General features: G+C 47.6%; 1 protein-coding gene across 7 annotated transcripts; it reads right to left on the bottom strand.

The window, feature by feature from the left end:
• Window positions 1-26699, bottom strand: dtnbb (dystrobrevin, beta b). 7 transcript variants are annotated; one of them, XM_076023201.1, is made up of 19 exons: window positions 26660-26699; window positions 25737-25804; window positions 25436-25516; window positions 24365-24578; window positions 22120-22205; window positions 21799-21953; window positions 21541-21646; window positions 20421-20587; window positions 19683-19807; window positions 12947-13021; window positions 9169-9259; window positions 8245-8333; window positions 8036-8149; window positions 7088-7184; window positions 6440-6460; window positions 4027-4180; window positions 3832-3921; window positions 3374-3427; window positions 1-2363 (listed from the first exon to the last, which is right to left on the bottom strand). In XM_076023201.1, the coding sequence occupies exons 2-19, from the start codon at window positions 25801-25803 to the stop codon at window positions 2338-2340; spliced, it is 1812 nt and encodes a 603-aa protein (XP_075879316.1). In that variant the 5' UTR covers window position 25804; window positions 26660-26699; the 3' UTR covers window positions 1-2337. The 7 variants fall into 7 exon arrangements, with proteins under 7 accessions (XP_075879316.1, XP_075879318.1, XP_075879317.1 ...); XM_076023203.1 differs by having other exon boundaries at window positions 19683-19804; XM_076023202.1 differs by having other exon boundaries at window positions 21541-21643.

Genomic DNA, 26699 nt, shown 5'->3' with positions numbered 1-26699 from the left:
TTCTTGATAAATTTGGACTCGACCCTCAGGGGTGAAAGAGAAAAAAAATCTACCGGGCTCTGGGCGACGCCTCTGCAGCATTCTCCGCTTTTACCCTCAAAACGCACACAAATTCACACACACGAGTGGGACGAACAACAGCCGACAACATGCTTCACCGAAATCAGGAAAGGGTACCAAACAAAAAAGCGTCCCTCCGTCGCTCGCTGCTCTTCACCTTCCTCTTCCCAAACACAGGACACACGACAAACTACTCACGGACGCCTGAACTCGAGCTTGCAAAAGAGATCACGACACACAAAGTGGAAGAAAAAAAAAAAACAAGACCGACCGACTTGGTGTGTGTGTGTGTGTGTGTGTGTGTGTTTACTTTTTTTTTTTTTACTGTTTGTTCAAATGAAACCCTCCGTCTGGAATCATTAACCTTTAATCTCCGGGGTTATTTCTGCCGTAATTTCCCCGGAGATGCTCTGCGGTCCCTGAGCGCCTACTTTCAACGCACATAAAACACTTTCAACGTCCCTTTAATAACTAAGTGAAGCCGCTGCGACGCTTCCTGCCGCGGCCTTCGCGTCTTCGCGCCGCTCTCTCTCTGTGTGAACCTTAAACTCTTCAGCGCCTGGTTTATTATTAACGTCCTGAGGTGCTTTTCCCGGACGCTCAACGCCAGACGGTGAGAAGCCAAGGCTAGCAGCACGTTTTCCCGGGGAGAAGAGGCTGGGACTCGGCTCTGTGCAGTGACCCCCCCCTCCCCCCCCGGTCCCCCTTGGTTTTCTCTTCTCCTAATTACGCAGCACGGTTATTTTGCAGTTGACGACGCTCACTGGGGAGCGCAGCGCTAGCAGCAAGTTTAGTTATGTGACTCAGCGAGTGTGTTCACATGCACGCTGTACTCTGGTTTCGCAGCTCCTCCTGCCTAGTGGAGTGACTGCCCCCAACAAGGGGTCTCTGGCTGGTCGGTGTCATAAGTCATCTCATTGCGGCACTTCCTTTTGGTTTGAATAGTAAAAAGGGACAGTGCAGCTTTTTGCATCTTCTTTTTGTGTGGCTACGTGGGAAAAATGAATCAGGCTAAATCACTCCAGGTGAAAACAAACAGCCCTCCAGCATGCAACACACACCGGAGTGTTTGATTTTGGCTGGGATACAGTACAACCAAATGTCAGTTGATATTACTCTGGAATATGATTTTGAATATTTCAAAGTAAAGGTTTTCTCTCGTGGATCTCAAAAAGACGGATGGCTGAAATTAGCTTAGCGTGATGCCCAGTTATTGCTTGAAATCTCCAGCGTTTAATGCAAAAGGAAGATGCGTTGTGGCCGGTTTGGCAGACATTCATCAAGTTGGGAAATGTTGCATATCCATCTTGCCAAGCTCCAACCCGAAGCGCTTTAAAGTGGTCAGCATCAGCGCTCCAAACGCAAATCAGTTTTGCCCTCTAACCTGATTAGTTTCGGCTTCTGTTCAACATCACAGAGCCAAAAGATTTCTGATTGGCTGAACTGGCAGACATAAGTATCAGACTGCTTCCTGTTGCTGCTATGTGATAGGTTTGTCCAATCACCTTTTTGAAACGGCGGCTCCATCTCCTACCAAACAGTTTCCTATGGGCTCTCTTCCATACGGATGCACCCAACAGATCCAAGACACACACCTTCCGCCCGCTAAATTCAAACTTCAGAGTTCAGCTTTTGCATGTAAACACACTCCGTGCTGAGGCAGGACACTTCTGACAGCTGTCAGGAGAGGTTCAGCGGTTCGGCCACACCTGAAACCCCAACACAATTCATGCTGAACGATACAAAAAAAGGGGGAAAAAAAACGATAAATAAACCCAAAGACATGAGCTGATGATCCAAAAAAAAGCAACGACAGGTTGGTTCAACTTCAAGTTGGGCATGGGCGGTGTCACTGTTCCCATGGTCATGTGATTACAGTACCGTATATACAGTGTGAGCTGCTGCTGCTGCTGCTGCTGCTGCAGTGGAGCCGCGCTGGGCGGGAGAAGCTCAGCAAAGCCTTGTTTTTGCAGTCATGAGGGAAATTTGTCGTGGAAATTACAGCAGCTTTTTTTTTTTCTTCTTCTTTTTTTCCTCTGTTTGTTTCACAGGACAACATACACACTCGCTAATTAGACACATCTCGCTAGCTGCGAGAGGTATTGAATTATTTTTTTTTCTTGTTGTTGTAACTTTTTTCACATAGTGAAATCCTGTTTGATTACAGCATGCATTACTCTACGTGCTAATGCCGGAGGGATGTCGTCATTGTCGTCGGTGAGTCTTCCCAGATGATGACTGTTTCCTCCTGACAGGGCGGATGGTGGTGTTTCCCTCTCAGTGCTTTGGCACTCTCACTGAGCCTGCACACACACACACACACACGCACACACACACACAAACAGCACAATTAGTGCCGCCGACAGCCTGCCGAGTCTGAGTTAATTTGTAAAATGTGAAAGGCTAACTGGCTCTCTGGCTCAGCGCCACGCCGCCGCAGCCCTCTGAACCGAGGCTGAGGCGGGAGATTGTTACGCTGAGCGCTAATGGGATTCTTTTTTTTCCCCTCCCTTATTTTTTCTTCACATATTCATTGAGTTTCTGCATCGAGTGAATGTGTAGAACCGGCTTCGTTCCACTTAACCCAATCTGGATCGGCGACGGAGGAAATAAATCCGGTTGCTTTCTGCAAAACACACTGATGTGGAAGCTGTGGCTGCGGCTCTGACTGTCAAGTTGCAAGAACAGTTGATGCTACTGGCAATAATGATTTTGGGGACCTTGTCTTGTCCATCTCAAGGAGAACCAAGCGCTTCGGTCACCAGTTCTGTAATAACGACTATAACAACAAAACTAAAAAAAATTAACATAATTTAAAATGCAATTCACTTGAAAATTACTGAGTCTACAATGAAATTGAATAGTTTAGGTGTTGAACATCATAAGCTTATTATGGGACTGATTTCATAAGAAATTTGAGGTTATTTCAACAAGAATTGCCGAAATTATTGGCCTGCAAAATGATGTCAAATTTTTGGGGACACCCTGTATAATAGAGAAAACGACTGTTTTCTTCTGACAGGTTAAAAATAATTTTCAGTTTAACTTTCATTCTAAAAAGATAAATACATATAATTATAATAATAATGATATGTCGTTTTTTTTGCCTTTTAGAGCAGCTTGTCAGCTTGCGATGAGATGCAATTTGTCACTTTAATCACTGCTGTTCACAGCACGACACATTTATTGATTTGCTGTAGTTCTCTTGTGTCTTTGCTTTTAAAAGCGAAAAATCTAAAGTTTTTTCTGCTGTTTGGAAGTTTGACCGAGGCTGGAAGTGTTAAAAAGCTCTTTAGGACCAAGTCAGACTCACCTCTGTCTCCACCGTTCCTCATGATGGTCTCCTCTTCATCTGCCACGTCATCCACTGTAAAAAAAAAAAAAAAAAAAAAAAAGAATAAATAAACATATGGTTGTAAACATATATGTATATAACAAAGCAAATAAAAGAAAGCAGTTATAACTTAAGAACTTAAGAAGCTAGTTTATCTATTATTAAACTGTCTGATAAAAGAAGAAGATCAGAAAACCAGACAACCAGGAGAATTCTGAGAATTACTGAATCAAAAATCTCCACCTGGTCGGCCGTCACGCTAACAGTGACTCTGAAATAATTGTTGCCGCTACCATGATTCACTATTACAGCCTGCTACATGACATGTGACTGGGAGATACATCGTAACTGTCACACTGAAGCAGGCGTGAAGCCATGAGGCGGGACACATGGAGCACTGCTGTCTCTGGCACCCAGAGCGGCTGCACGCGACAGACCTGAGTGCAGCTCCTTCACCAGCGACGACATCGTGTTTGTGATCGAGTCAGCAGCAACGAGCAGATCGTTCCGAAGATTCCTCGGTACACCTGGCGGCGGGAGAAACGGACGCGGTCACGCCACGCAGCAAATAAATGCAAGGCGGTGTGATTGACCTTTTTTTTTTTTTGCACAGTGCGGCTCCTGATTCTCACCCTGAGCGAAGGCCTCCAGCACGTCTCCGCCCACCCCCGCCAGGCAGTCCTGGGGCGTGTGAGTGGGGGTGGAGCCAGCCGAGGTGGAGCGTATGGGCATCGGCATGGAGCATCCGGCGCCGTGGCTTGGCGAGGAGTGAGGGGAGCCTCCGGACTGAGATGCAACACAGAGCGTCAGTCAAGACAAAAACAGAAAACACTCCACTTCCACTCCATTCTATTCACCCTTAATGTGCCTTATGCATTTAATGGCTTTTATTGTTTTGTTATTCAATTGCTTTATTCTCCAAGAAAAAGCAGCAAAAGCCCTGATACCTCATTACACAACATGGAAGGAAGTGCACTGTCATGTGTTTGAATTGGTTAATACAAACAGGATGTACGGCGCTAAGGTGCTAGAATTTCTTTTTTTCTCCGAAAGCGATATCGACCCAACATCTGGTGAGAACAACACATTTCCGCACAACTCAATGGGCTACTCACTGTGAAAAACTTGTGTCAAGTAATCTGGATTTTTGCACATTAAGTCCAGGTCATTCATTTCGGATATACAATCGGACAAAAAAGTATTTGGCAAATTGTCCCACTTAAAAAGATGAGAGAAGTCTGTAATGTTCATCATAGGTAGATTTCAACTGTGAGGGACAGAGTGTAAAAAAAAAATCCAGGAAATCACACCGTGTGATTTTCAAAGAATTTATTTGTATATAACGGTGCAGAAAATAAGTATGAAGCACCCACAAACAAGCAAGAACTCTGGCTCTCACAGGCCTGTTACTTCTTCACAATCGACAACTTGCAGAATCAGTGCCTGCCAAATACTTTTTTGCCCCACAGTATAAAGTGTTGGTGAGTCATCTATTACTAAGTAATCCACTACTGTGCTCAAACTGCTTTAAAGTAACAGAGAAATGTGACAGGATTACTATGGCAAAAATGTCAATTATAACATAATTACTTTATCAAGTAATGATTCCATTACTTTTCGGAAACATTTTGCAAGCTAAAAGTGTCTTATTATCCACAAAATGTGTGAAATTTAGAAAAACAACCGGAAACAGGCGTGTAGCAGACTGATGAGGCAGCCGTTGCATGCAACGTCATTGATATGTGACGACGCACCAAATCAAGCATGGCGGAGGCAAAAGAAAAAACAGCGGCTGCGTTTGATAGCTGGAAATACGAACATTATTTTGAGTTTGTCTCGTCTAAATGAAAGAATATTGCGGTTTGTTGTCCGCTATGTGCAGGAAACAAGACGTTCTCAACTGTTACTTTAGATTTTTTTTAAAACTAAAGTAATTAGTAATCGATTACCTATGAAACAAAGTAGTTAAAGAAGTAATTAGATTACTTTTTAAGGAGTAATCAGCAGTTGGATTCCTTTTATGGAGTAATCCCAACAACACTGACTGTATAGGCATACAGCGGGGGGAAAACGGAGCCAACGGGATGTTGACGTGATGGGAGTGCGTTTGGAAAGAGATGAAAACGTTAAAAAGGGTCCTAGAGACCACACGGCATCATCCATTTTGTGCATCTTAACAGGAAACAGGGACATTCAGGAGGTTTCATCCAGACAGGGTAAACAATCAGATTCAACGCCACTGTGTGTCAACAATTCCCCAGCATTTCTGTGGCATTGCAGCTTCCTTCGCGGAGGTGTGGTCGCGACCTTTTGCCCCCTGATCCCACTCCCACTACAAAAGCACTCTTATCAAATCTAAACTCAGACGCCGGGATGCGTCCGAAGAGAACCCGGACGACCGAAACGAAAACAATGCACGTTAAGTCCCGAGGAAATCCGACACCGGTGGCTATACTTAGAGCCCGTAGTGCGGCTCCGGCGCTGGCGGAGGGGAAATGAGAAGCATGTGAGGTGGGCGGTGGTTGGAGCCGGCGGGGGCCCCGGCGCTCCCGTCCAGCAGATATATGCCACGGTAAAAAGGAAGGTTGTGTGTGTGCGGCTGCGCGCCACGCAGGACGGTGGCTGGCAGCCAGGCGGGCAGATGGCCGGCCAGACTGCCGAGTCACATTATAGGGGGCGGGGGGAGAGGCTGTTAGCGCACATGAAAGGAGCAGGTCCTCGACATTCGGGCCAAGAGAAATAAACTTGTTTGGATCCCAAAAAAAAAGAGCATTAAAAAAAAAAAAAAAAAAAGTCTGCCGTCCTTATTTTTAGCTTTTAAACGTCGGAGGAGCAGCAGAGTCTCTCTCTCTCTCCCTCTCTCTCCCTCTCTCTCTCTGTCAGAGAGTGCTGACGACTTACACTTCCTGAGATTACATCTGTGCGCAGGAAGTGGAGTGAGAGGGAGGTGGTGGTGGGGAGGAGGGGTAGGGAGAGCGGTCACCGTTAGCAGTATGAGACTCAATGCACTGTGAGGCTGCGGTGAGTGAATTTGAGTTAACTTACAGCCTGTTTCTGCTCCTCGTCCTAGCAGGCAGCCAGAGGGAGCAAAGCAGAGTGAGAGCAGGAGAGTTAAAGCCGTGGACCAAGATGCAAATATTAAAACAAAAAAATATTACTATCAAATTTAAATTTCAATCTATCTTTTAATTTTAATGTCCCATATTCTTCTGATTATCACATCTTGACATCTTCATAGCGACTGCTCTTGATTCATTAAGAAAAGCTCAATGTTTAGCCCTCTGTTTATAGCCTGCTGCCTCAAAACACTATGCTTGAGCTTCCTGCTGAAACCTGTGACTTGGTTTGACCTCCTAGGTGTTTGAGAGCAGACACAACCAGACACAACCAGGTTTTAGAGCTCCCCCTGTGACATCACAAAGGGCCAATTTCCAGAACTGGTGGTTTAGCACTCGGTTTCTGAAGCAGGAAGCAAGCAAAAGAAGGAAATGGCAGACTTTTCTGACTTCTGGGGAGTTCACTAACAAACAAATATTAGCTAGAAAAGCTAAAAAGAACGTTTTAGCAAAATATCTGACGTTTAAAGGTGATCGGCGGGGACCTAAGTGGCAAAGGAGCAGCGGTTTCCTGCCAACAGCTTGGAGCTTTGACATTATTTTCTGACTTTCATCCGAAACGGTCGACCGCTTTTACCTTGAGCAGCCGCATGAGGCCCTCCAGCTGCACCATCAGCTCCCGTCTGCTCTCCTGCAGGGCAGACATGCGCCTCTCCAGCTCGTCCTTCCTATGTCTGCAGCACAGGGGGAAAAAATCAAGGACTATAAATAAACCTCAGAGAGACAGGAGTTGATGTGTACGTTTGTTATTATTATTTTCAAAGGACTTGAAAGTCTTTCGAGCGTCTTTATTCTGCTTATCCTGTCGCCAGTAATAAGTCTCCGCCAGTCAATAATCCCTTGGACATAAATCTGTCGCAGTTCTTCGTCAACACGATTGACTCGCAACAGAGTGAATCCTGCAGCACCTCAATGCACTCAAACTCGCGATGAAGCTGACAAAGCCCTCAGCGGCATCAGAGGAGGTGTTAATAACACATTATTTATTCATCGAAGGCAATTAGGTCTCATTTCACCTCCGCAGGGAAAAGCCTCTCAGCTCAGAGAAACCAAGTGCACCACCAGTGCAGCTGTAGAGGCGGGGATGAAAAAACAAAAGACGCCGATCAGATTCTTTGACAGGCAAAGTGACAAAATCAGCACAAGGTGGCCTTTAACGGACCGGTTTGAGCGTTTATTCCTCCTGCTGTTCATCGTGTGTAACTGTAGCCTCAATCATGGTCATGTTCAAGGCAGAAAGACCCGTAATTGATCGATATCGGCAGCTCTGCTGTTTCTCACATAGAATTTTTTTTGAGGTTTGCAGCTTGGATTGAAAGGCCCCAATGTGGAAGATTTAAAGGCAATGAAACAGAGCAGGAAATACATACAGATGGGTATATTTGTGTTTTCTTTCAATAATTTGAGCCAAATCGCTGAAGCTAAAATTTGAGAACATTGAAATAAAATTTTCATCCCAGCTGTTCACTACAGATCTTATAATTGATTGCTGCTCCAGACATTCAGGGCAACAGCTTGAGGGTACCTGAGAAGCCGCAGTTCGGTGAGCAGCGTCGGGTTCTGCTGAGCTTTTTCCGGAGTGGGCTGGGATGCCTGTTCGTGCTCCAGCCGCAGCCGCTGGATCTCCTGGAGGATCTCTCTGAACGGCGAAAAGATTTGTTCACCAACGAATCCTGCAGCTGCATCAACAAATCCGCTTCTGCTTAAGGAATCCCGTTTATTGACGAGCTGCACCTGTTCTTGTTCTCCAGCTCGGCAATCAGCTGCCTCTGCTGCTTGTTGGCATCGAAGTTGAAGCTCAGATCTGAAGGAGGGCACTGTTGCTGCACAATAACAAAACAAGAAAAGGACTTGACACACAGGCAAACAGAAACACTCGAAGACCAGACCCCATGTGGCCACCAGCGACTCCAGGCTGCAGGGCTCAGACCATCACTGGCTTTCTGGGGTAAAAGCTTTTCACATTGGGTTTTACACAGTTGTCACTGTCAAGGATGGATAATCTAGTGCAGACGTGGGCAAACTACGGCCCGGGGGCCATGTGCGGCCCGTTAAGCTTTTTAATCCGGCCCGGTGAATTTGAAGAAACGATATTAATAGTAAGTAAGTCATCAAATAGCTGTATTTCATCAACTTTTTCAGTGTTTTAAGAGTCATTTCAATAAAGAGCTAAATACAGTGGGGCTTTAAAGACATATTTTTTTCATTTTCAATTGACTTTAAGACACATGTTTTCTATCAATATCCCATGATATATTTTTTTCTCCTGTTATGGGTCACCAAAACACTGCATCTGCTCCTGCTTCGGCCCCCTCTGTCAAATTTTAGAACGTACAAAAGTTGATTGATTGATTGATTGACTGCTCTAGTCTACGATACTGCTCTAAACTGCGCAAGCACCAACCAGCCGCTGCAGCAATAACGTGTCTAGTTAACTCATATTGTATTGGTCACCTGAGGAAAAGAGAAAGAATAAGAGGTTCATGCCACCGGAGGGCACTAAAGAGCAGCAGGCCGACACCGAAAAACACAATCCGTTTCTGACTTTGCCAGCGTTTGCCTGGGTCGACGCACTTCAAGTTCACTCTAGACATTGGGTGATTAATTTTAAAATTGGCTGACGCCCCCTGCAGGACGTCCCCGGGGAAAGACACTCACCGTGGAGTTTCCCGCCTCTGCTGCCAGGCGGGCGGCGTAGCGAGCGATGAGGCGGTGCTCTTCATCCAACCGGCTGGGGCTCTCCAAGACACTGCGAAGAGGAAGAGAAGAGGAATTATCACCAGCAGCAAAAGGTTTTTTGGTTATTCTGTACGATCAAGTGAAAATAATTATTATCAACTGACACTGGACATGAACATGATGTATACAGCCTCTGAGAACGATGATTTGAGGTGAAGAGGTGAGGATGCAGGTGTTTGTGACGTTGTGGCCGTCCCGAACGCAGAGTGGAAACCATCAAACCCAGTCAGGGCATCAAACACTGACAAACATCCAGCCGCAACAGACCAAAAGGCCCCCAAACATTTTTTTTCCCTTTTGATGTTTATATAATAAATCATCTCCCGAAGAAAAAGAGCCGTCGCCGCAATAAGATGATTTAAAGCAGTAAACCTGACTTTTTTTCTTTTCTTTTCGGTATCTTCAGACAGTCAGCGGATCAGTTGGCTTGCCTTAAGATTGTGCACAAGATTAGAAAAAAAAAATTCAAATGTCAAAGCAATTTTTGTAAAAAATGAAAAAAAGAAAAGTGGATTAAAAAAATAAAAAACGTCAAGAAGTGTCCCGTTTTAATGGGAGATCTGCCTTAATAATTTACAGACTCATGCAGGGCTTGAGGCACAGACGGAGCCTTTCATGTATGACCAAAGAGGCAAATATAGATATAACGTATAACGCGATGCACATGAGGGTTGGCCCGCAGAGAAGCTGCAGCACCAGGAGGTCCTTTGGAGCCACCTGGAGGTCTGCGGCCGCTCTTGGCCACGGATGCCTCCCTGCCTGAACTGGCACCTTTCCCGGGATTCTTTTGTGTCAGTGTGACGCCATGACAACACGACAAACAAAGTTTCCCGGACTGTTGTGCCTCCTCGTTCTCTGTTCAGGGCCACTGGTGCCGGTCTGAACTCGGAATTTGTTAAAAAGTCATGCGGGGTGAATGCGTGTCTCGGTTAGCGGACCAGCACCAGGAGTGTCAATCATCTGAAAGTGCCGCTCGTCACTTTGAGTGACCAAAAAAAAAGTAAGATACTACAATAACATAGAAATTGACCACTGACATTATGTTTAGCTCTCTGTTTGCAGCCTCCTGCTAAAAGTGCCAAGCTGCCAACTTGCTACATGTTGAGACTTCCCGTATGTTTGGAGGAAAGCAAAAACGAGGGCGAAGCCAACAACCAAATGGGAGTGTCGTCACTAGTCAATCGATGCCCTTTGTGACATCACAGAGGGCCCATTTCCAGAGCTGCGTGCCGTAACACACACCTTCTGAAAAGTAATGTTAGCAAAAGAGAAAATTTGCTGAATTTCTGAGGAGTTTGCCGACAGGCTGCAGGCAGATTATTGTCAGAACAGTGAATTCGTCCCTTTGAAGCTCCGACCCGCGACTGTTTGACCCGAAGCCTCCAACTAAATGTCAAGGAGCAAAACAACCCCACCCCCATCCACGGTGACTCACATGCCGACGCCTCCAAAAGTCGTGAGCAGAGACTCATCAGGCTCAAGACCCGAGAATTTCTCCGCTCCTCTTTTCTTAAACTTGTTATCGTCTGGCCGCCGCCGCCGTTCCGCATGACTAACAGGTAATGAATTGTGCTTCGCCCTTGGAGGAGCGGCGGGGGAGCGGCGGTGGTGTCGGAAGGATGGGGTGGGAATGGGAATTTAGGTTCCGAGCGCCGCGTCAGCAGCATGACGGCGGCCTGATGATGTGCGACATTTTCAACAGCTTCCGGCCGCACAATCAGCGGCCGCATTCCCGTCTAATCAAAGAGGGTCAATTTTGCCACCACCAACCCCCCCCCCCGCCCCCCCCGCCCCGGCGGAGCCACGAGGAGCACTGCATTATTCAGCAGCCGCCGAGTCGCGCGCGCCATCGGGGTGATCGTCACCGCCGCGCACGATTAATATTTACTGGGCCGCCGGGAGGAGGCCTTCTGTTCGCCGCAGCCTCCCGCCGAACCCGCCGCTCCACACACACGGATCACGCACCCCTTCTTGCCCCCCCAACCCCAGAGTGTCGCAGCCTTCTGCAGCCATACGCACCCACCACTCCCCCTACCTCCCCCAACCCCCGCCAGGCAGTGGCGTCCTCGGTGCGGGACATCTGCCCAGAGCTGTTCCGACTCACGGCCGAGGAAGAAGAAAGGTCACCGGGATTCTCTGCCGGCCGGAGGGGAGGTCAAAGCCGGGGAGAGGAGAACTGACGGGGCCCTCTGACCTCCACCAAACCCCCAGGGCGCCAGACGTAGTTTCTGCCGCCTCGGCTGATCAGTATCACGTCAGCTCCCCTCTAAAAACCTCGCTAATCTGGCCGGAGAGGAGGAGCAGGAAGAGGGGGGGGAGGAGGAGGAGGAGGAGGAGGAGGAGGAGGAGGAGGAGGCTGCACAGAGCGTTGGTCTTGGCCCGGAAATCTAATCTGGTATCGATTGCGAGCTTCTCATTATCCAAAAACACTGATAGGAAATCTCTGCCGGCAACTTAGCATAACTGCACCGTCTACAAAATGTGAGGGGGGGGGCGTATCAGAGAAGACGTTTCTGTAACTAGTAAAAAAGCAATTCTGCTGTTTTTCTCTTTGTTGTGTTTAGTTTTTTGGGGGGATTTCGCTCCTTCGCCTGCCTCGTCACATCCACCACCCAGGAACAAACGTTAGCGTCTCTATTTTTATGGTCCCAGAACCTGGTAAAGCAGCACTGAGTGAATTATTATTCAAGGAACTCGACATTCACTTGAGAAAACAGCATATTTAGGCTTGTGTTCTTCTGGCTGGTGATCTTGTTGCTAATCTGAGAGAGGAATATTTTCCCTTTGTGACATCACAAGTCACTGACAAGAGCATGCATTTTTCCAGACAAGCTAAAGGAGCAAAATATGCTCTCATTTTCTGACAGGACAGAGACACACATTGCCAGACGAACAGCAGTAAAGTCAATTTTGCAACACATAGGACCTCCAGCTTTACAGCAGTTAACGCTGGTACTGACTCACATGCACACCTATTCTCCCTCTGTGCACCAGACAGCGATGCTACACCCCTCCCTCTCCAACGTGCCCCCAGGATGTCCTGAGTGATTCTGCAAAGGCAAATTGCCGGAAAGATGCGATAGAGGCGCCAAACACTCAGGCTGCGAGACAGAGCTGTGCTTTACGGAAAATGCAACCGCAGTGGCCCAGTAAGCACTCGGGCGGGTGAACAACGAGCCTTTAAGTGAGGGCGGGCTGGGAGACGGCAGGACAGTCCGACTCGGTCTGGTCTCGCGCTCCCCGCTTACGGGGCCGAGCTCCAGTTCCATCATAATCTGTTTGTCAAATCAAGCCCCGGCTTTAAGTAGCAGCGCTCACATAATCCTCATGAAAGTGTAACCAATTTTTTTTTTTTCTCCTCTAAAAATACACTCGCAAGGGCGCGCTGCTGGATGCCAAAATGAAAAGGGAGGGTGTCGGTAGGGGGGGAGGCGACAAAACATCACCATAGTCAGATTCGCGCCTCTGTTCCCTGATGAAAGGGTGAGTCTGTCACATGTTCACAGCGACCGGCTGAACCGCCGCCGGCGCGGAAGCGTAGCGTGAAGAAGTGACAGCGCGTCACCTTTGAAGGCAGAGAGAAGCTCGCCGCTTCAAAATAAAACAGCTAAAAAAAAAAGTAATGAATATAAATAACTACGCGAAGGACGTGAGAGTGCATTACTCTGGGTTGTGGTCGGGGGGAGCTGTTACTCACCTTTTTGTGGGAGTCGGTGCCCCGGAGGACATGAGCATTGTGTCGTTCATGTTGTTGGCCACTGGTTTCGGCTGACTATAAGACAAGATTAGAGGTCTTTAATGCCCCGCTGCACACGCCCCTGTGTGTGTGTGTGTGTGTGTGTGTGTGTGTGTCAGCGGGGCGAGCGGAGCAGAGGGCATTTGCATTTTATATGTAATCATGAATCAGCGATCCTGACAGCAAGAACAGAAGGGGCAGGAGGCACAAGTGCATCATAATAAACTCCCAGGAGCGGGACGCTGTGCTCGCAGGATAATTGGCTTTTCCTTCTTTGCCAGCCTTTAAAATAAATACGACCGCAACCAAGTGGACACAAGCATGAGAGAGGAACACGATTAAACAGGGAGTCCGAGCTAAAAAGAAAACCAAAACACAAGAAACACTGGGGAAAGGTGATAGTGGGAGGTAGTTTAAGAGCGAGTCAAAGCGTCGGGGTCGATGGGATCGGACGGCCCCCGACCCCCTGAGGACCACGGAGTCCCGTCACCTGACGGTCCTGACGGCGGCACATTCCTCTTCCCACCGACGGCAACCTCGCACTTTCGGATGCAACTGAAGTGTTTTATTTAAAGCTCATCTCATTATCACACAAAAGGCAACACGCTGGGAAAGCGTCGTCGTCTCCTTTGATGCTCATTTGGGCCAATCAGCATTTCTTCCATCTGGGAGAATCCAACTATTTTTATCACCCACACGCAAACTGTGCAGGATACGGCTATCGGCCGCCGGACACAAAGTGGCTCAACTGCAACCTGAGTCGTTCTTTTTTTTTTTTTTTTCCCCTCTCCCAGTTGTCTAAAATACAAAAAAGCGGGAATAACGAGCAAGGAAGAACGGGGGGGGGGGGTCCTTTGATCACTGATCAGGCTTGTTGTTGTTGTTTCGTTCGCAAAGTGCACCTTTCTTGGAATGTCGTGGCTGCTTTTCACTTTGCACCCCGCACATCCTATCTATTGCAAACCAAAAGAGTTGCTGTACGACAACATTGTGCATTGCCAAAGAAAAAAGAAAAAGAAAGAAAGAAATCAAGCAGAGGGCGACAGTGAGAGAACCTGCACATGCTTGCTGGCTGCTCTGCTGCTGCTTCTGCTTCTGGCACAAACGGCAAACCGCATCCCGGGCAACAAATCACAGGCACCCCACCACCACCCACCCCCACCGGCCACAGCACAGCCATCGCTAACCTTGACGGGCTCCCAGACAGACAGCGGAGGCGTCACTCTTACCTCAGAGAGTGGCGGCGGCGGCGGCAGCAGCGGCGGTGGCGGCGGCACCTGTCCGTCTGGGAGACGCAACACATCCGCTCGCTGCCTCAGCGCCTGCCCTCCGCCGAGCAGGCGAGCATCCTAATGTACTACACTGCTGCTGTCTCCAAGGAAACTCGGGCCGGTCATGTGACTGCGTGACGACGTCGACCGAACCCACTCCCCACCCCCCTCCCTCCCTACACTCTCCCTCCCTCTCACTCTCTCCATCTCCCCGCTGCAGCTCTCTCTCTCTCACTCTCTCTCTCTCTCTCTGTCACTCTCTCTCTCTCTCTCTCTCTCTCTCTCTCTCTCTCTGTCTCTCTCTCTCTCTCTCTCTCACTCTCTCTCTCTCTCTCTCTCTGTCACTCTCTCTCTCTCTCTCACTCTCTCTCTCTCTCTCTGTCTCTCTCTCTCTGTCTCTCTCTCTCTCTCTCTCTCTCACTCTCTCACTCTCCGGCTGTCACAGGGGCGCTGGAGACGACAAACGGCTGAACGTCTCGTCATCTTGTCGGGGTGGGAGGTGGGCAAAGCGTCCCGCTGACCCACCGACCCGCCCATCCATCCCCTATCTTCCGTGACTTACACAAGTGGCAGCTTGTCACAGCTACCCCTATAAATAATCGTTGAAGCGGACCAAAAAAAAACAAACAGAGGCAGAACAAGCTCCTCTTATGTGAAAAAAAAAAAGGCTCCTCTCTTTCCTCCCGACAGGCCGTGCACATCTGCAGCCCCGGGGTCAGCGGTTGACCGAGGTGGCCCCCCTGGGCTGCTCCCGCCGGTGGCCCGGAGGTCAGAATTTCAGCAAGTGAGAGATCAAAGTCTGCAGTGCGCTAAGGCCCCGGCCGGCGCTGGCTGCGTGCACTGAATGGCAAATTGGAGGCACCTTTTGCCTGCTCTTCACAGCTGGCACGGGCACAAAAGGGGGGGAGATGAAGTATGAGAGAGGGGAGGCACACACACACACACACACACACACACGCGCGCACACACCCTATTCCAAAAACGGCACAACGAATGGCTGCCTTCAATCGCCCTTGGCGCGCTAAAAATAATGGACAAACAAAATGAAGCATCTTCTCTACCTGAGCCACAAGGTGCTCCGTCTCCCCCGGGAGGCTTCCGGTGCAAAACAACAACAACAACAACAACAACAACAACACAAAAAAAAAACCTCCGCCAAACAAGATAGATGAGGCTCAAGTGAATTACGCGCCTCCTTTCTCCATTTTGATGACACTGACGGAATTTTTGCATTGACCCAGAGTGGAGGAGGGGGGATGATGTATCACAGAAGAACTGTCGAAGGGGGATTTATGGGGATTATACACACACAGGGAGGAAAATTGGTTGCTAAATATTGAATTTGACGCAGTAGCGTGTGTTCCACGTTAATGCAAATTGCTCTAAGAAGCCAAATTCTCCCCCCCCCACCCCCACCTCACCCCGCCCTCCTTCTCTGAAACTGTTTCCTGTTTCGGTGCACAAAGTCGGAACAGTCTGTTTGCAGATTCAAAGTTTTCAAAAAAAAAAAAAAAAAAAAAAAACCCAAATCCAAATCCCCAAGAATCTCACTGACAGTTTGAGTTTCTGGTGAAAAAAAACCCCCCGTGAAATTCATATGTCGGCCTGGCTGTTAAGTTTTCTGCTCGCACACGACGGTAAATATTTCACAACGGAATGGGAAATGCAGCGTGTGTGTGCGTGTGTGTGTGTGTGTGTGTGTGTGAAGGCAGACGCCAGGGGTTGGACGAGCGGGAGACAAGTCCACGTTCCATTTGCAGGTTTTTGATAAAAAAAATAAAAAAAACACACCAAAAAAAAACCCTGAGCTTCTAGCCTGAATCTGCCAAGGAGACTCACTCCTGGGCACTTTCTCCTCCTCCTCATCATCCCACGCACACACACACACACACACACACACACACACACACACACACTGGTGAGGGATTGTCTCCTGGTTTTGAACATGAAATACCCACTCTTCACAGACAATATTCAACAGGATTGGCAAGCGGCTGCACTCTTTCCTCAGTCAATAAAAAGCCCAAGTCAGTGCGGAATAAAAGGGATAGAAAAAAATTATAATATGGGAGGCTTGGCAGATTTTCCCAGTGACTAATTATCCGAGGGAGCCGGTTTAAAGGGAGGTTTTTCTGCCGCCAGCAGGGGGAGAATCAACACGGGAACGCTGGGCGGAAAAAAAATGGAGGTAATTCGCCCCATAATTCCGCTGAAAGCGAGCGTTGACAGACGGGGAAGGGTTGCGTCGGTGCCAGCTCTTCCTCGAAGCCACCGGGATACAATGAGAGCGGAAAATGCGTTGAACGTAACACAGCGAAGAAACAGTACAACTTGACAGCTCCACTACATTGGAACGACTCTAATCCGTTTGCACTCCACGTCCGACAGTGAACTACAGAAAAGCAAGCGGGAAGGTTTTTATGAAGCAGGAAGTCAATAATAAATGTTAAAGAAAAAAAAAAAGATAGCATCGCCACTGGCTACTGCATATATATTTATTTATATGCAGTAGCCTGATTGCTAAAGCTAAAAAAAATGTAAAAACACACGCTCCCAGCTAAGTATGTCGGTCATGGCAGCAGCAGCAGCAGCAGAACTTCATAGATTTTAGCTTTTGTTAAAAGAAAAGCAAAGAAAGAATAGGAAGATTTCTGGGTCAAAGCTATGTTTACTTCCCACTGACTCTGGTGAGAGTTTGGTTAAAGTTGCTTTGTCTCAGGGGCTCCAGTGACTGTAAAAATAAATACATAAATAAATAAAGATCTGACTCGTCCACCATCAAATTCAACAAGTTTGTCCAACTTTCAAGTGTACATTAAGAGGCCACAGGTTTCAAAGTCTTTCGTGTTATTAGGATAAAGGTCAGTTTTGTTGCTCATCTGTCCAATTTATCGACAGCAGCGCCAAAACTTCCCTGGCGGCAGACTCGATGACCTCTGTTGTTTCATCATCGTGCACAAACAGGCCGTGCGCAAGCAGCAGCCCAGAAAGACACGATTCCGTCAGCAGCAGAGCCACAGAGACAAGGAATCCAGTCTCAGGGGTCAACAGTCACATCCATTACCCTAAAAGTCAGTGAATGGGCACAAACAGCACCACCAACCTTGAAATGCCATCTGAAGGAGCATGAGAATGCACTTTGTCCGTCACAGGAGGAGGGAAAAAAAAAAAAAAACGCAAGAGGTTGAGGAAAATCTTACACACCGTCCTGGTTTCTGGGTGTCGAAACACATTAGATCAAAGAGCAAGACCGGCCAAAAATACTCCACTGTCGCGTCTGACTTTTATTGTACTTTTAGCCAGAAAAAATTAGCGGGAATGTTTTGAGTTCCACAAAAAGATGTTTCTGAAGTTTTCCCTCTGACTGAATGCGACACATTCGAGTTATTTAAGGGAGCTGTCAACCAGAACCTGACTTGAGTTCCCGATCTTAGACACACTATCAGATTTTATTGGTGTTGCAGTACAGAACGCACCGACCGAGACCAAGACATTATCAAGACTGGATAGTATCAAGATCGAGGCTATACTAACACATTTGGGGTTTGAGTCCAAGACAAGACTATGACTTTCTATATTAAAGTTAAAAAAAAGAAGAGAAATAACAACAAAACATTAAAAAATAAACAGTATGTTTTTTAAATTCAAGTTTTCTTCTAAATCGAACAGCAACATCTCCTTCCATCAAGATATCTTTTCATAATTTTCTTGAATATTTGCTGCCTTGCCAAATGTTTTGAACCATTTTCAAAAAAACAACTTTGCTTCATAAAATTAAAAAAAATAAAATTAGCTAGGACTAAGGGGGCAGGGTGTCACTCTGGGTGTCACAAACAGAGTGTAAAACTGTAGCAGCTTGATTCTTTTCTGTTATTATGTCATTGCAGTGACCGGTCTTGATCAAAAATTCAGAGTCCGCCCAGTCCGAGACCAAGACAAGGCTGAGTAAAAATGCCACACACACACACACACACACACACACACACACACAGATACATATATGTGTGTGTGTGTGTGTGTGTGTGTGTGTGTGTTTACACATTTGAATCAACTCTTCAGCAGTCGTAAGCAAACACAACCTGAAGAAATATCTTCTGATATTACGCCTGCAATTTTTCAGGATCAATTCTACTGTGATTGTCCACTTTTGCTATTTTCCTTCCTCTCAGTTCTTCTTTGCCGTCTTTGCAAATCAAATCAAGATTATGACTCCAAAGAAAGAAACATTCTTTTTTTTTTTTTTTACTTTAAACAAAAAACACAGAGGGATTTCCAGCTGGCCGAGAGCACTTCAGAGACATAATCCAAAGCATTTGAGCCCCAAATGCAATCAATACTAATCTAGTGGTGTGATGTAATTTCATGCTACACAGCCTATACTGCCAACGTTAATACAATCATCCTCAGCGCCTGGAGGAAGGGGGGAGGGAAGGTAAAAAAAACAACAAAAAAAAACAACAGCTGACTCTTTGCGAATGCAGTTGTAAATTTATGCAAATGTAAAACGCTGTCTCGCACACGCAGAAAGTTCAGGCAACATTGCAGGGAAGGGAAATAAAACAAACTAACAAACAAACAGAAAAAACACAGTAAAAAGCCTCCCACCAGTGCGCGGATCAGAGGGAGCCGAGCCGGTTTTGATTTCTCTGGCGGTGGCCAAGCTGGATCTCCGCCCACCAAAGCCCAGAGCTTTAAGTTTGTGGCTGCCACTTAAATCTGAGAGCTGGATTTTCATTGTGAAATGCGCCATGGGGGAATTTATCTTATTTATTTATTTATTTATTTTGAAAGCTCAAATGGGAAAGCTGAGATATTTTCCCTGAGATCAGTGTACACACTCTCACACACACACACACACACACACACACACACACACACACACACGCACAAATCACAAGCCATCGGTCTCCCCACAGATCTGAAAGCATTACTGGACTCAGTGGAGGCCAACCAAAGCGTCTTAGCCGCACGCGGCGCTGATGAGAAATTCACGACGTGACCCCGGCGATGCGGGAACCGATTATGGAAATGGAAACCGTTTCTCCGGCGAGATGCAAATGAACGTGTGTGCCGGCGCGACGCGTTCGCCGCAATGATTTCCGGGAGGCTGGCGAGATTTATGCCGCTGACTGCCGGGGCAGACTGATGAGGACGAGAGCGGCTCGAACCCTGCGCCGTACATCACCGCCCCACCGTTGTTCGCCGTGGCGGCGGCGGCGGCGGCGGCAGCGGCACTCCATCAGACACCCGGGTGACAACAAAGGATGGAAAGATGAAAGCGGTGACATGAAGAGAGCGGGCGGCTGTTAATCCACTCGCCTCCTGGCTTCCAGCCTCCTCCGTGACACAAATGGAGGTAAAATGTGTTTTGTTTTTTTTCTCGCTGTCGGAAAGGTGGGGGTAGTAGGGGAGGTGGGGGGACTTACACGGTGTGGCTGAGCTCCTGCGGCCTCTCCGCGTGCTCGGGGAACACAGGGTGCGGCGGCTCGCTGATGGGGACGCAGCCCAGAGACTTGCTGATGGCGTGGCTCAGCTTTTTGGCCGGAGACTTCTGCGAGGAGGAGGAGGAGGAGGAGGAGGAGGGGGAAAAGAAGGAAGAAGAGGAGGAGAAGGAGGGAGAGTGGTAGAAGGAGGAGGAGGAGGTGCAGGTGGAGGAGGAGGAGGAGGGGAGGAGGAGAAGGAGAACGAGGAGGTGCAGGAGGAGGAGGAGGTGGAGAAACAAAGAGCACGCAGTCCGTCACTGTGGAGGAGCAGCAGGAGCTGCAGTGAGGAGGTGGACCCAGTGAACTGCTGCTTCAGGTTCCGTTTTGCAGAACTGGGTGAAAGGTTTATTTGCGGTGTTGACGGTGTGTGGATGAGCCCGGAGAGCTCTGGTCTGCAATGACCCACGCCGTGCAGCTGTCCAGCCCATGATACAATCTCAAACATCCATCCTGACAAGCTGAAGCTTTCCTGGAGTGTCTGAACCACGAGCAACCAATGGACAGTGAAGCCAGAACCGCCCTTATAAATGACAGGAAGTGAAAATCTCACTGGTCCACTTCCATCCAATCAGTTTTGCTCCTTAATGTAGTGGGGTTTTTTTGTTTATTTTGTTGTTGTTTTTTTGGTCATCATTCTGATGGAGGAGCTAAGCGTGTTGACCCGAACCTTCGGCGCCTTACCCAGGATGAGTGCTCCTTCATCTGGTGCTGGTTGCTGTGAGGCCCGTTGGCGTGGCCGCGCCAGAAACAGCTCTGGCACAGCTGGTAGCCGTGACACTGCTGGCACCGGTACCGGAAACCCATCATGCTCTCACTCCGGCAATAAGAACATTCCACCGGATGGAAGACTGAGGGAAGCAGAGAGGTGCTTGTTTAGAAAGTGAAGGAAAAGGAAGAAAAAACAAAACTCTCACACTTCAGATGTTGACTGGCTGGTAGCAGCTCAGTGAAATGATCTTTCCATCAGGAAACGTAGCCTAGGTGATGCTAAATTCACTTCACCGACAGCGTTTCTGTGTCTTTAGTGTGTCAGTGAACTCACATGCAGGCAGTCAGCATCATAACTGGATCTGAGACAATTAATTCAGCCGCTAGAAAAAAATTTTAGCGTTAAAAATAAGTCTGGATTTTTGGTTGAGAACAATGAAACCAACATTTGAAGATTAACAGAGAAAGGAGACAAGTTTGTCCTTTACTTGCTCCACTATTCAGATAGCATGCGCTAAAATGCAGAGTTTGGGAAATCGGTCGTTGGTGATGTCACAGAGGGCACATTTGCTTTTCCAAAATTGGCGGCCACACGCCTGAGTCAGGAGTTGGCTCACACATTGCAATACTGCATGGATCATTGTTGGATGAATGATCCATGCAGTGGATCAAGTTGATCAACCATCAATGAACGGATAAGAAACATCAACAGGGGGAATATAACCTAGTTTTAAACTTAAATCAAATTCGACAATCCTCAAGCTTAGTTCTGTTTCTTTTCTTCAGGTTCTACTTCCCTGCGTTTCTTGGAGTCTGTTTGCTGTCTTCCACTGTTTTTTTTTTGTTTTTTTTTTTTCTTTCACTTGCAGGATGTTTTTCAGCAACTACAATCCATCAAAACTGTTTCCTCTCGGGACAATTCTGAGCGAGGACGCCGATGAAACCAGCGATATGTCTTGATACTGCAAAGTGAATGTTAAAAATGTGGGTCTTCTTTTGCTGGAACAGCCAGTTTAGGTGGATGTGGAAAACAGGAAAGTGACAGTCGGGATGCACAGATGCGCACGGCAGACGCAGCGCTGGTCTGTCTCACCGTTTTCAACATTGGCAAGTCGGTGCATGAGGGGCAGCCACACGAGGCATTGAGGGGGAGGGTCTGCCATCAGCACATCCAGAAACGTGTTCAGCACGATCTTCTTCTGGAATCAAGACACACACACACACACATAGGCACGCACACACACACACACACACACACACACACACACACACACACACACACACACACACATGCGTTGAAGAAGCAGCGGCCAGAGGCGGAGAGGCTGAGAGGAAGAGTGGCGCCCCCTACCTGCTGGGGGAAGCACGTGCGCACTGAGTGCTCCGTGTAGCCGAATGAGGGACCCTCGAAAACGGCCGTGGGCAGCTTCAGCACCTCCCGCAGGAACTGGTCGAACTTTGCAAACATCATGACACCGCTGGAGTCAGAGATCTGGGAGAAAATATCTGGGAGAGGCGGGAGGAGAAGCAAGCCTAAGTTCCAAGCAGGTGAATTCAGTGCTTTTTTTGTTTTCAAGTGGTTGGGGAAGGGGAGGTCAAAATGAGTCACAACGGCGCCCCCGTGTGTCTGACTTGGGTAACTACGTGTGTGAGTGTGAGCGCCGGGACTCACAGCGCAGCTTGTCCACGATCTTCCCGCCGCACATGGTTGCCAGCATGGCTTTCATGGAGAAAACTGTCAGCTTCCCGTGACTCTCGCTGCAAACAGGAAGAGAACGACTCATTGAAGGCGCCATGTAGACGTGTAGAACGCAGAAAACGACAAGAAGGAAAGCCTGCTCTGCTATTTAGTGTCATTGTCTGCCGTTTTTAATCTAATTTCATGTCTCCTGTGTCCCTGTTTTTACACACTATGACCTTTGTGTCCTTTTTGTGTGTTTTTTTTATGGTTCTAAACATGGCCGGAGGACTGCGGTTGAAAATTAGCTTCTGGCTAACGCCGGCACATGAACAGGAAAGTAAATTAATGTGCATTGTCCACTTCATAAAAAAAATAAAATAAAAATAAAAATAAGGTGCCATGTAGACGGAACGGTGAAAAGAGTCACCGTGAGAAGATTTCTTTTTAGCATTGCTTTTGCCCTGAAGTGCATAAAAAATGTTCAGAGTAACAACAAAGAAGAAGAAGAGCCGTCACGGAGTTGATCTGTAATCAAATGAAAGAAATTGAGTCGATTTTATCTTTGACTTGTGCACAGAAATGATGCTGGTTTGAAGGTGTAGCTGTCGCCACCTACTGGAAATTGGTCAGAATGCAAGCCTAATCCTTTTAAGCCCAAAATATATCATTATTATTTATTGCATTGAAGATTAAAAAAGTACCTTCCCAATATGATGATGCAACGGACAGGTGGAATAAATTATGCATTGAGGAGTCATCTGGGTTTATACACTAAGAATTCTGCTGCGTAGGTAAAGACGCTGACGCAAAAAAGTTTCGAGAAATCAGATTACATGCACTTGATTGAACCTGACAAACTGCAGCCCAACCATATCAGCCAGGTTTCTTTCTTTCTTTCTTTTTAAATCCATCAACCGAACCCGACGCGCTGAGACTGAAATCACAGATTAACGCGGTGCGCTCGGGTCATTACGTGGCAGCCGGGAGAACCTCTTTTTAAATCTCTCCGCCTTCCCAGGAGAAGCTCTTTCATTTCAAATTTACTGAGCTCTGACTTCCCGGGCAGAGGTAACTGGGAACATGAAAGCCGGGCCGCGCTAATTCGCCCTGGACCTCGGGGGACAGATAAGTGAAACCGCTTCCTGTGATCGGCCACTTTCACTTCCACAAAGTTTCGGGTTTTTTTCCCCCCAGCGACGCGGCAGCATGAATACTAACGGCGCTCGCACCCAGATGACCTCGCCAGATAAAAGCGGCGTCTCCGAGAGCGTCAGTGAACGGTCTGGCAGGGAGCGGGAGGGGAAGGGGAGGGGGAGGGGGAGAGCAGCGGCCAATCAATTACAGTGCTCGGGGTGTAATAATGAGCGGATGTGGAGGTAGCGGGGGGGCTGGGGGAGGGTGGGGTGTTATGGTCAATAATAAACCTTCCGCACTCCGGGATGTACGGCGTCCAAGGCCCAGAGGCCTTGAGCAGCAGGCGGACATTAGGAGGAGACAGTAAAACATCAGGGCATCTGCAGCCAATGGGAGCACTTGTCTGTCTGCTGCAGGATAGAGGAAGCCGCTCTGTTCGTTTCTGTTTGTCAGCGAAGAGGGCATCTCAGCTTTGCAAGACAAACAAAAACAGCTATTGCTCTGCCTTTTCAAAATATTACGGCCCAAGATAAACAAAAAAAAGTCAAGAGTATTTCTCTTGTTTAGGCTCTGGTAACTGAAGAGACTCATAATAATTGATGAATTCTGCACTTAAGATCAGAACCAGTATTTTGGCTCTTCTGAGACAGCCCTTGTCTCCACCGACAGCAGGATTCGTTATGCGCTCCCAAGATTTCTTGTGGAGAACAAGACGATTTATTCCGATTTTTCAGCAGGAAAGACAGAGTGTTTTGTGGCAATCATTTTTGGCCCGGTGTATTAATTTTCTTAAAACACCAGCCAACACAAGGTCAGGGAGAGTTCCTCAGTTGCTTATTTACTGCGACTACTTCAAGATGTGAAAGCTCTCAAACTGAAGAGGCTGCTTACGCTTTTGGAATAATGAGTTGACTTATTGTTCCGTGCCGTTTTCACTTGAAGTGAACTGGTCACATGACCCCGTATGTCACGTCCTGTGACGTGTAAATGCAAAAAAGTGTTTCCATGACACTTTGGCGATATACCTCTATATCGATACATCTGAAAAACCACTGGCGAACCCAGGCTGCCGAACGCGCACCTTGCGTGGCCGCGGACCTACCTGTCATAGGTGGCCACCATGAAGTTGAGCAGCAGCCCGATGGACTGCTCCACATTGATCTGGTGGGTGGTGGGCAGCCGCTTGTTGAGCTGGTAGTAGATGGAAGACAGGATGGTCTCCAGCCGCGACACATTGATCTCGGCGTTGTGGTCCAGCGTGTTGAGGCCGTTGTCGCGAAAGGCTTCGATCATGTTCCAGACGTCCACCAGATGAACTGCGAGCGGGAGGCAAAACAGAGGGAGCGTCATCGATCGATGACAGGGGAGGGGGAGGTGGCTGCTACTGGCTGACCTTCAGCCCCAGAAGAAGAAATGCGAGAAGCTTCTGCTAGCCGAGCCGCTGCTGCTGAAAAAAGACTAGTTTGGCATAAAAGGATGTTTAATCAAAATGCTTTTCAACATTCAAAGAATGTGAAGATAAAGGCACTAACATTTCTTAAGAGTTTTTAGTGACAAATACGTTTATATAGCGATGAGCTAGCTAACCAATCACCTTCCAGGTTTCATCATCCTTTTCCAAGTGCATTACACGGGTTCTTTCCTGGTTGGATGTGTGTGACACAGTGTCACCCGCTGATCAAATTTTTATAATGGAGAGGGACAACGTACATTAATGGACATGTATTCTTTAAAGAATAATGTCAATGTACCAAATTCGAGCGTAAAGCTATTTTGCATTGGTAGTCCCCCTGTGGGATCAATAAAGATACACATTACAATTAGACACAACCCTGTAGACCCCAATTCAACCAGAGGGACCAGATATTTAAGTGTGAGTGTGAAAGTGCTTTAGTGCTAAAGTGCACTTCAGCACTAAGTTTCTTTCAGGTTTCCATAACAACCGGGACTGTTGTCTTAAAGGCAGGCTAGCTTTTCATCATGTTGTTTGACAATGTTCTCATTCAGTTTACCAATGTAACATATTGGGAACATTAATTTCTGAACCCCCTCACAATCCTGAACCCAAATCATTCTTCTTCTGTTATCACAAACGTAATCTATGATAAGTCAGTTCAAGGTAAACACAGCAGTAAACAGGAGGAAATTGGTAAGTTGCTCCACATGCACTCACGGTTGCATCTCTTCTGCACAAAGCGGAGTTTGCAGGCCGTCCTGTAAGTCGACAGTCTGATGACGTCAAAGTTCTGAGCTCCTGCGGGAAGAGACGCACACACACATACTCAGACAAACTAGAAAAACCGCTATGTCTTTCTCTCGTGAGAACAGAATATGGCACGTTTGCAAGAACAGGGAGCGCATTCAAACCCTCTCGCCGACACTTGAGTGGGAGGAGCGATGTCGACAAAGCGCCACCATCGCCGCCGCCGACAACTCCAAAGAAAAGCGCGCGTGCGCCGAACGCTCGCACTCACTCATCTCCATGAAGAGCTGCCTCTTCTCCACCAGGGCCTTGCCTCGCTTGCTGCCCTCCTCGATCATCCTGCGGCACGTCAAACACGCAAACATAAAAGCAGAGAGAGACACACGGCATCATCACCAGGGCCGTCTAGGGTTTTCTTTGTTGCTGTTACTGTTGCATGAGAGCCATGTGTGTCTTCAGATGAGGAGCTAAACGTGCCCACGGCAGCCACTTGACGTGCATCTTTCATCTACTTCACGTTCAGGAGAGCGTTAGTCATCCCGCCAGCTGCTCTCTGCCCAACTGAGAACGGGAGTTTCAAACGCCGCAATCAAACTGCGAGAGTGGAAACCGTCGACTGCTTTCACACATTTCACGCGGCTGACAGCGTCGGAATGCCGACTCACTCGACTTGCTCTCAGTGATATTTAGACTGTTTCTCTGAGGGCTGAGGCCTGCAGAGCTGAGCGTAAAGATGACAAACACACACAGCAGTGGCAGCAGCAGCGTTTTCTGTATAAAGGTAAACAAAACACAGCTGTTTCTCCCCGTGTTCATTCATTTTTCAAAACGTATGAATGAATAGAGGGATGTTTCCTGTCTGTAAGAGGAGGTTGCCAGGCTCTTTCTGTGAACTTGACATTCATCTCTTTCGTTTTGTGCCATAAACGCTTCTAAAATAAAATGTCATTAGATCATTTTTCTTAAAGAACTCTTTCTATCCCATGGCCTCATCAGGCTCCTCCTCTTATCTACTTACACTATTTATCTTGTCCGGCTTTTTTGTGGACGGCAAAGCAAGAATTTCACTGTCACTGCAATAAAAACTATTGGGAAACTCCAGCAAATCCGATGGTGACATCACAGTTGTGAATGCACCTTTGTCAATGTTTGTTTGTTTTTTTTCAATCTGATCAGGTGTTAAGATGCACTCACCTGCTGCTGGCTGTAGCGTCAAACAAAGTGAAGAAGACTC

The sequence above is a fragment of the Nelusetta ayraudi genome, unplaced genomic scaffold, assembly GCF_046127955.1.
Source record: "Nelusetta ayraudi isolate G7.1 ecotype Tasmania unplaced genomic scaffold, CSIRO-AGI_Nayr_v1 ptg000015l, whole genome shotgun sequence".
Lineage (NCBI taxonomy): Eukaryota > Metazoa > Chordata > Actinopteri > Tetraodontiformes > Monacanthidae > Nelusetta > Nelusetta ayraudi.
The sequence above is the reverse complement of the archived record's forward strand: the minus strand, read 5'-3'. Positions and strand labels throughout refer to the sequence as shown.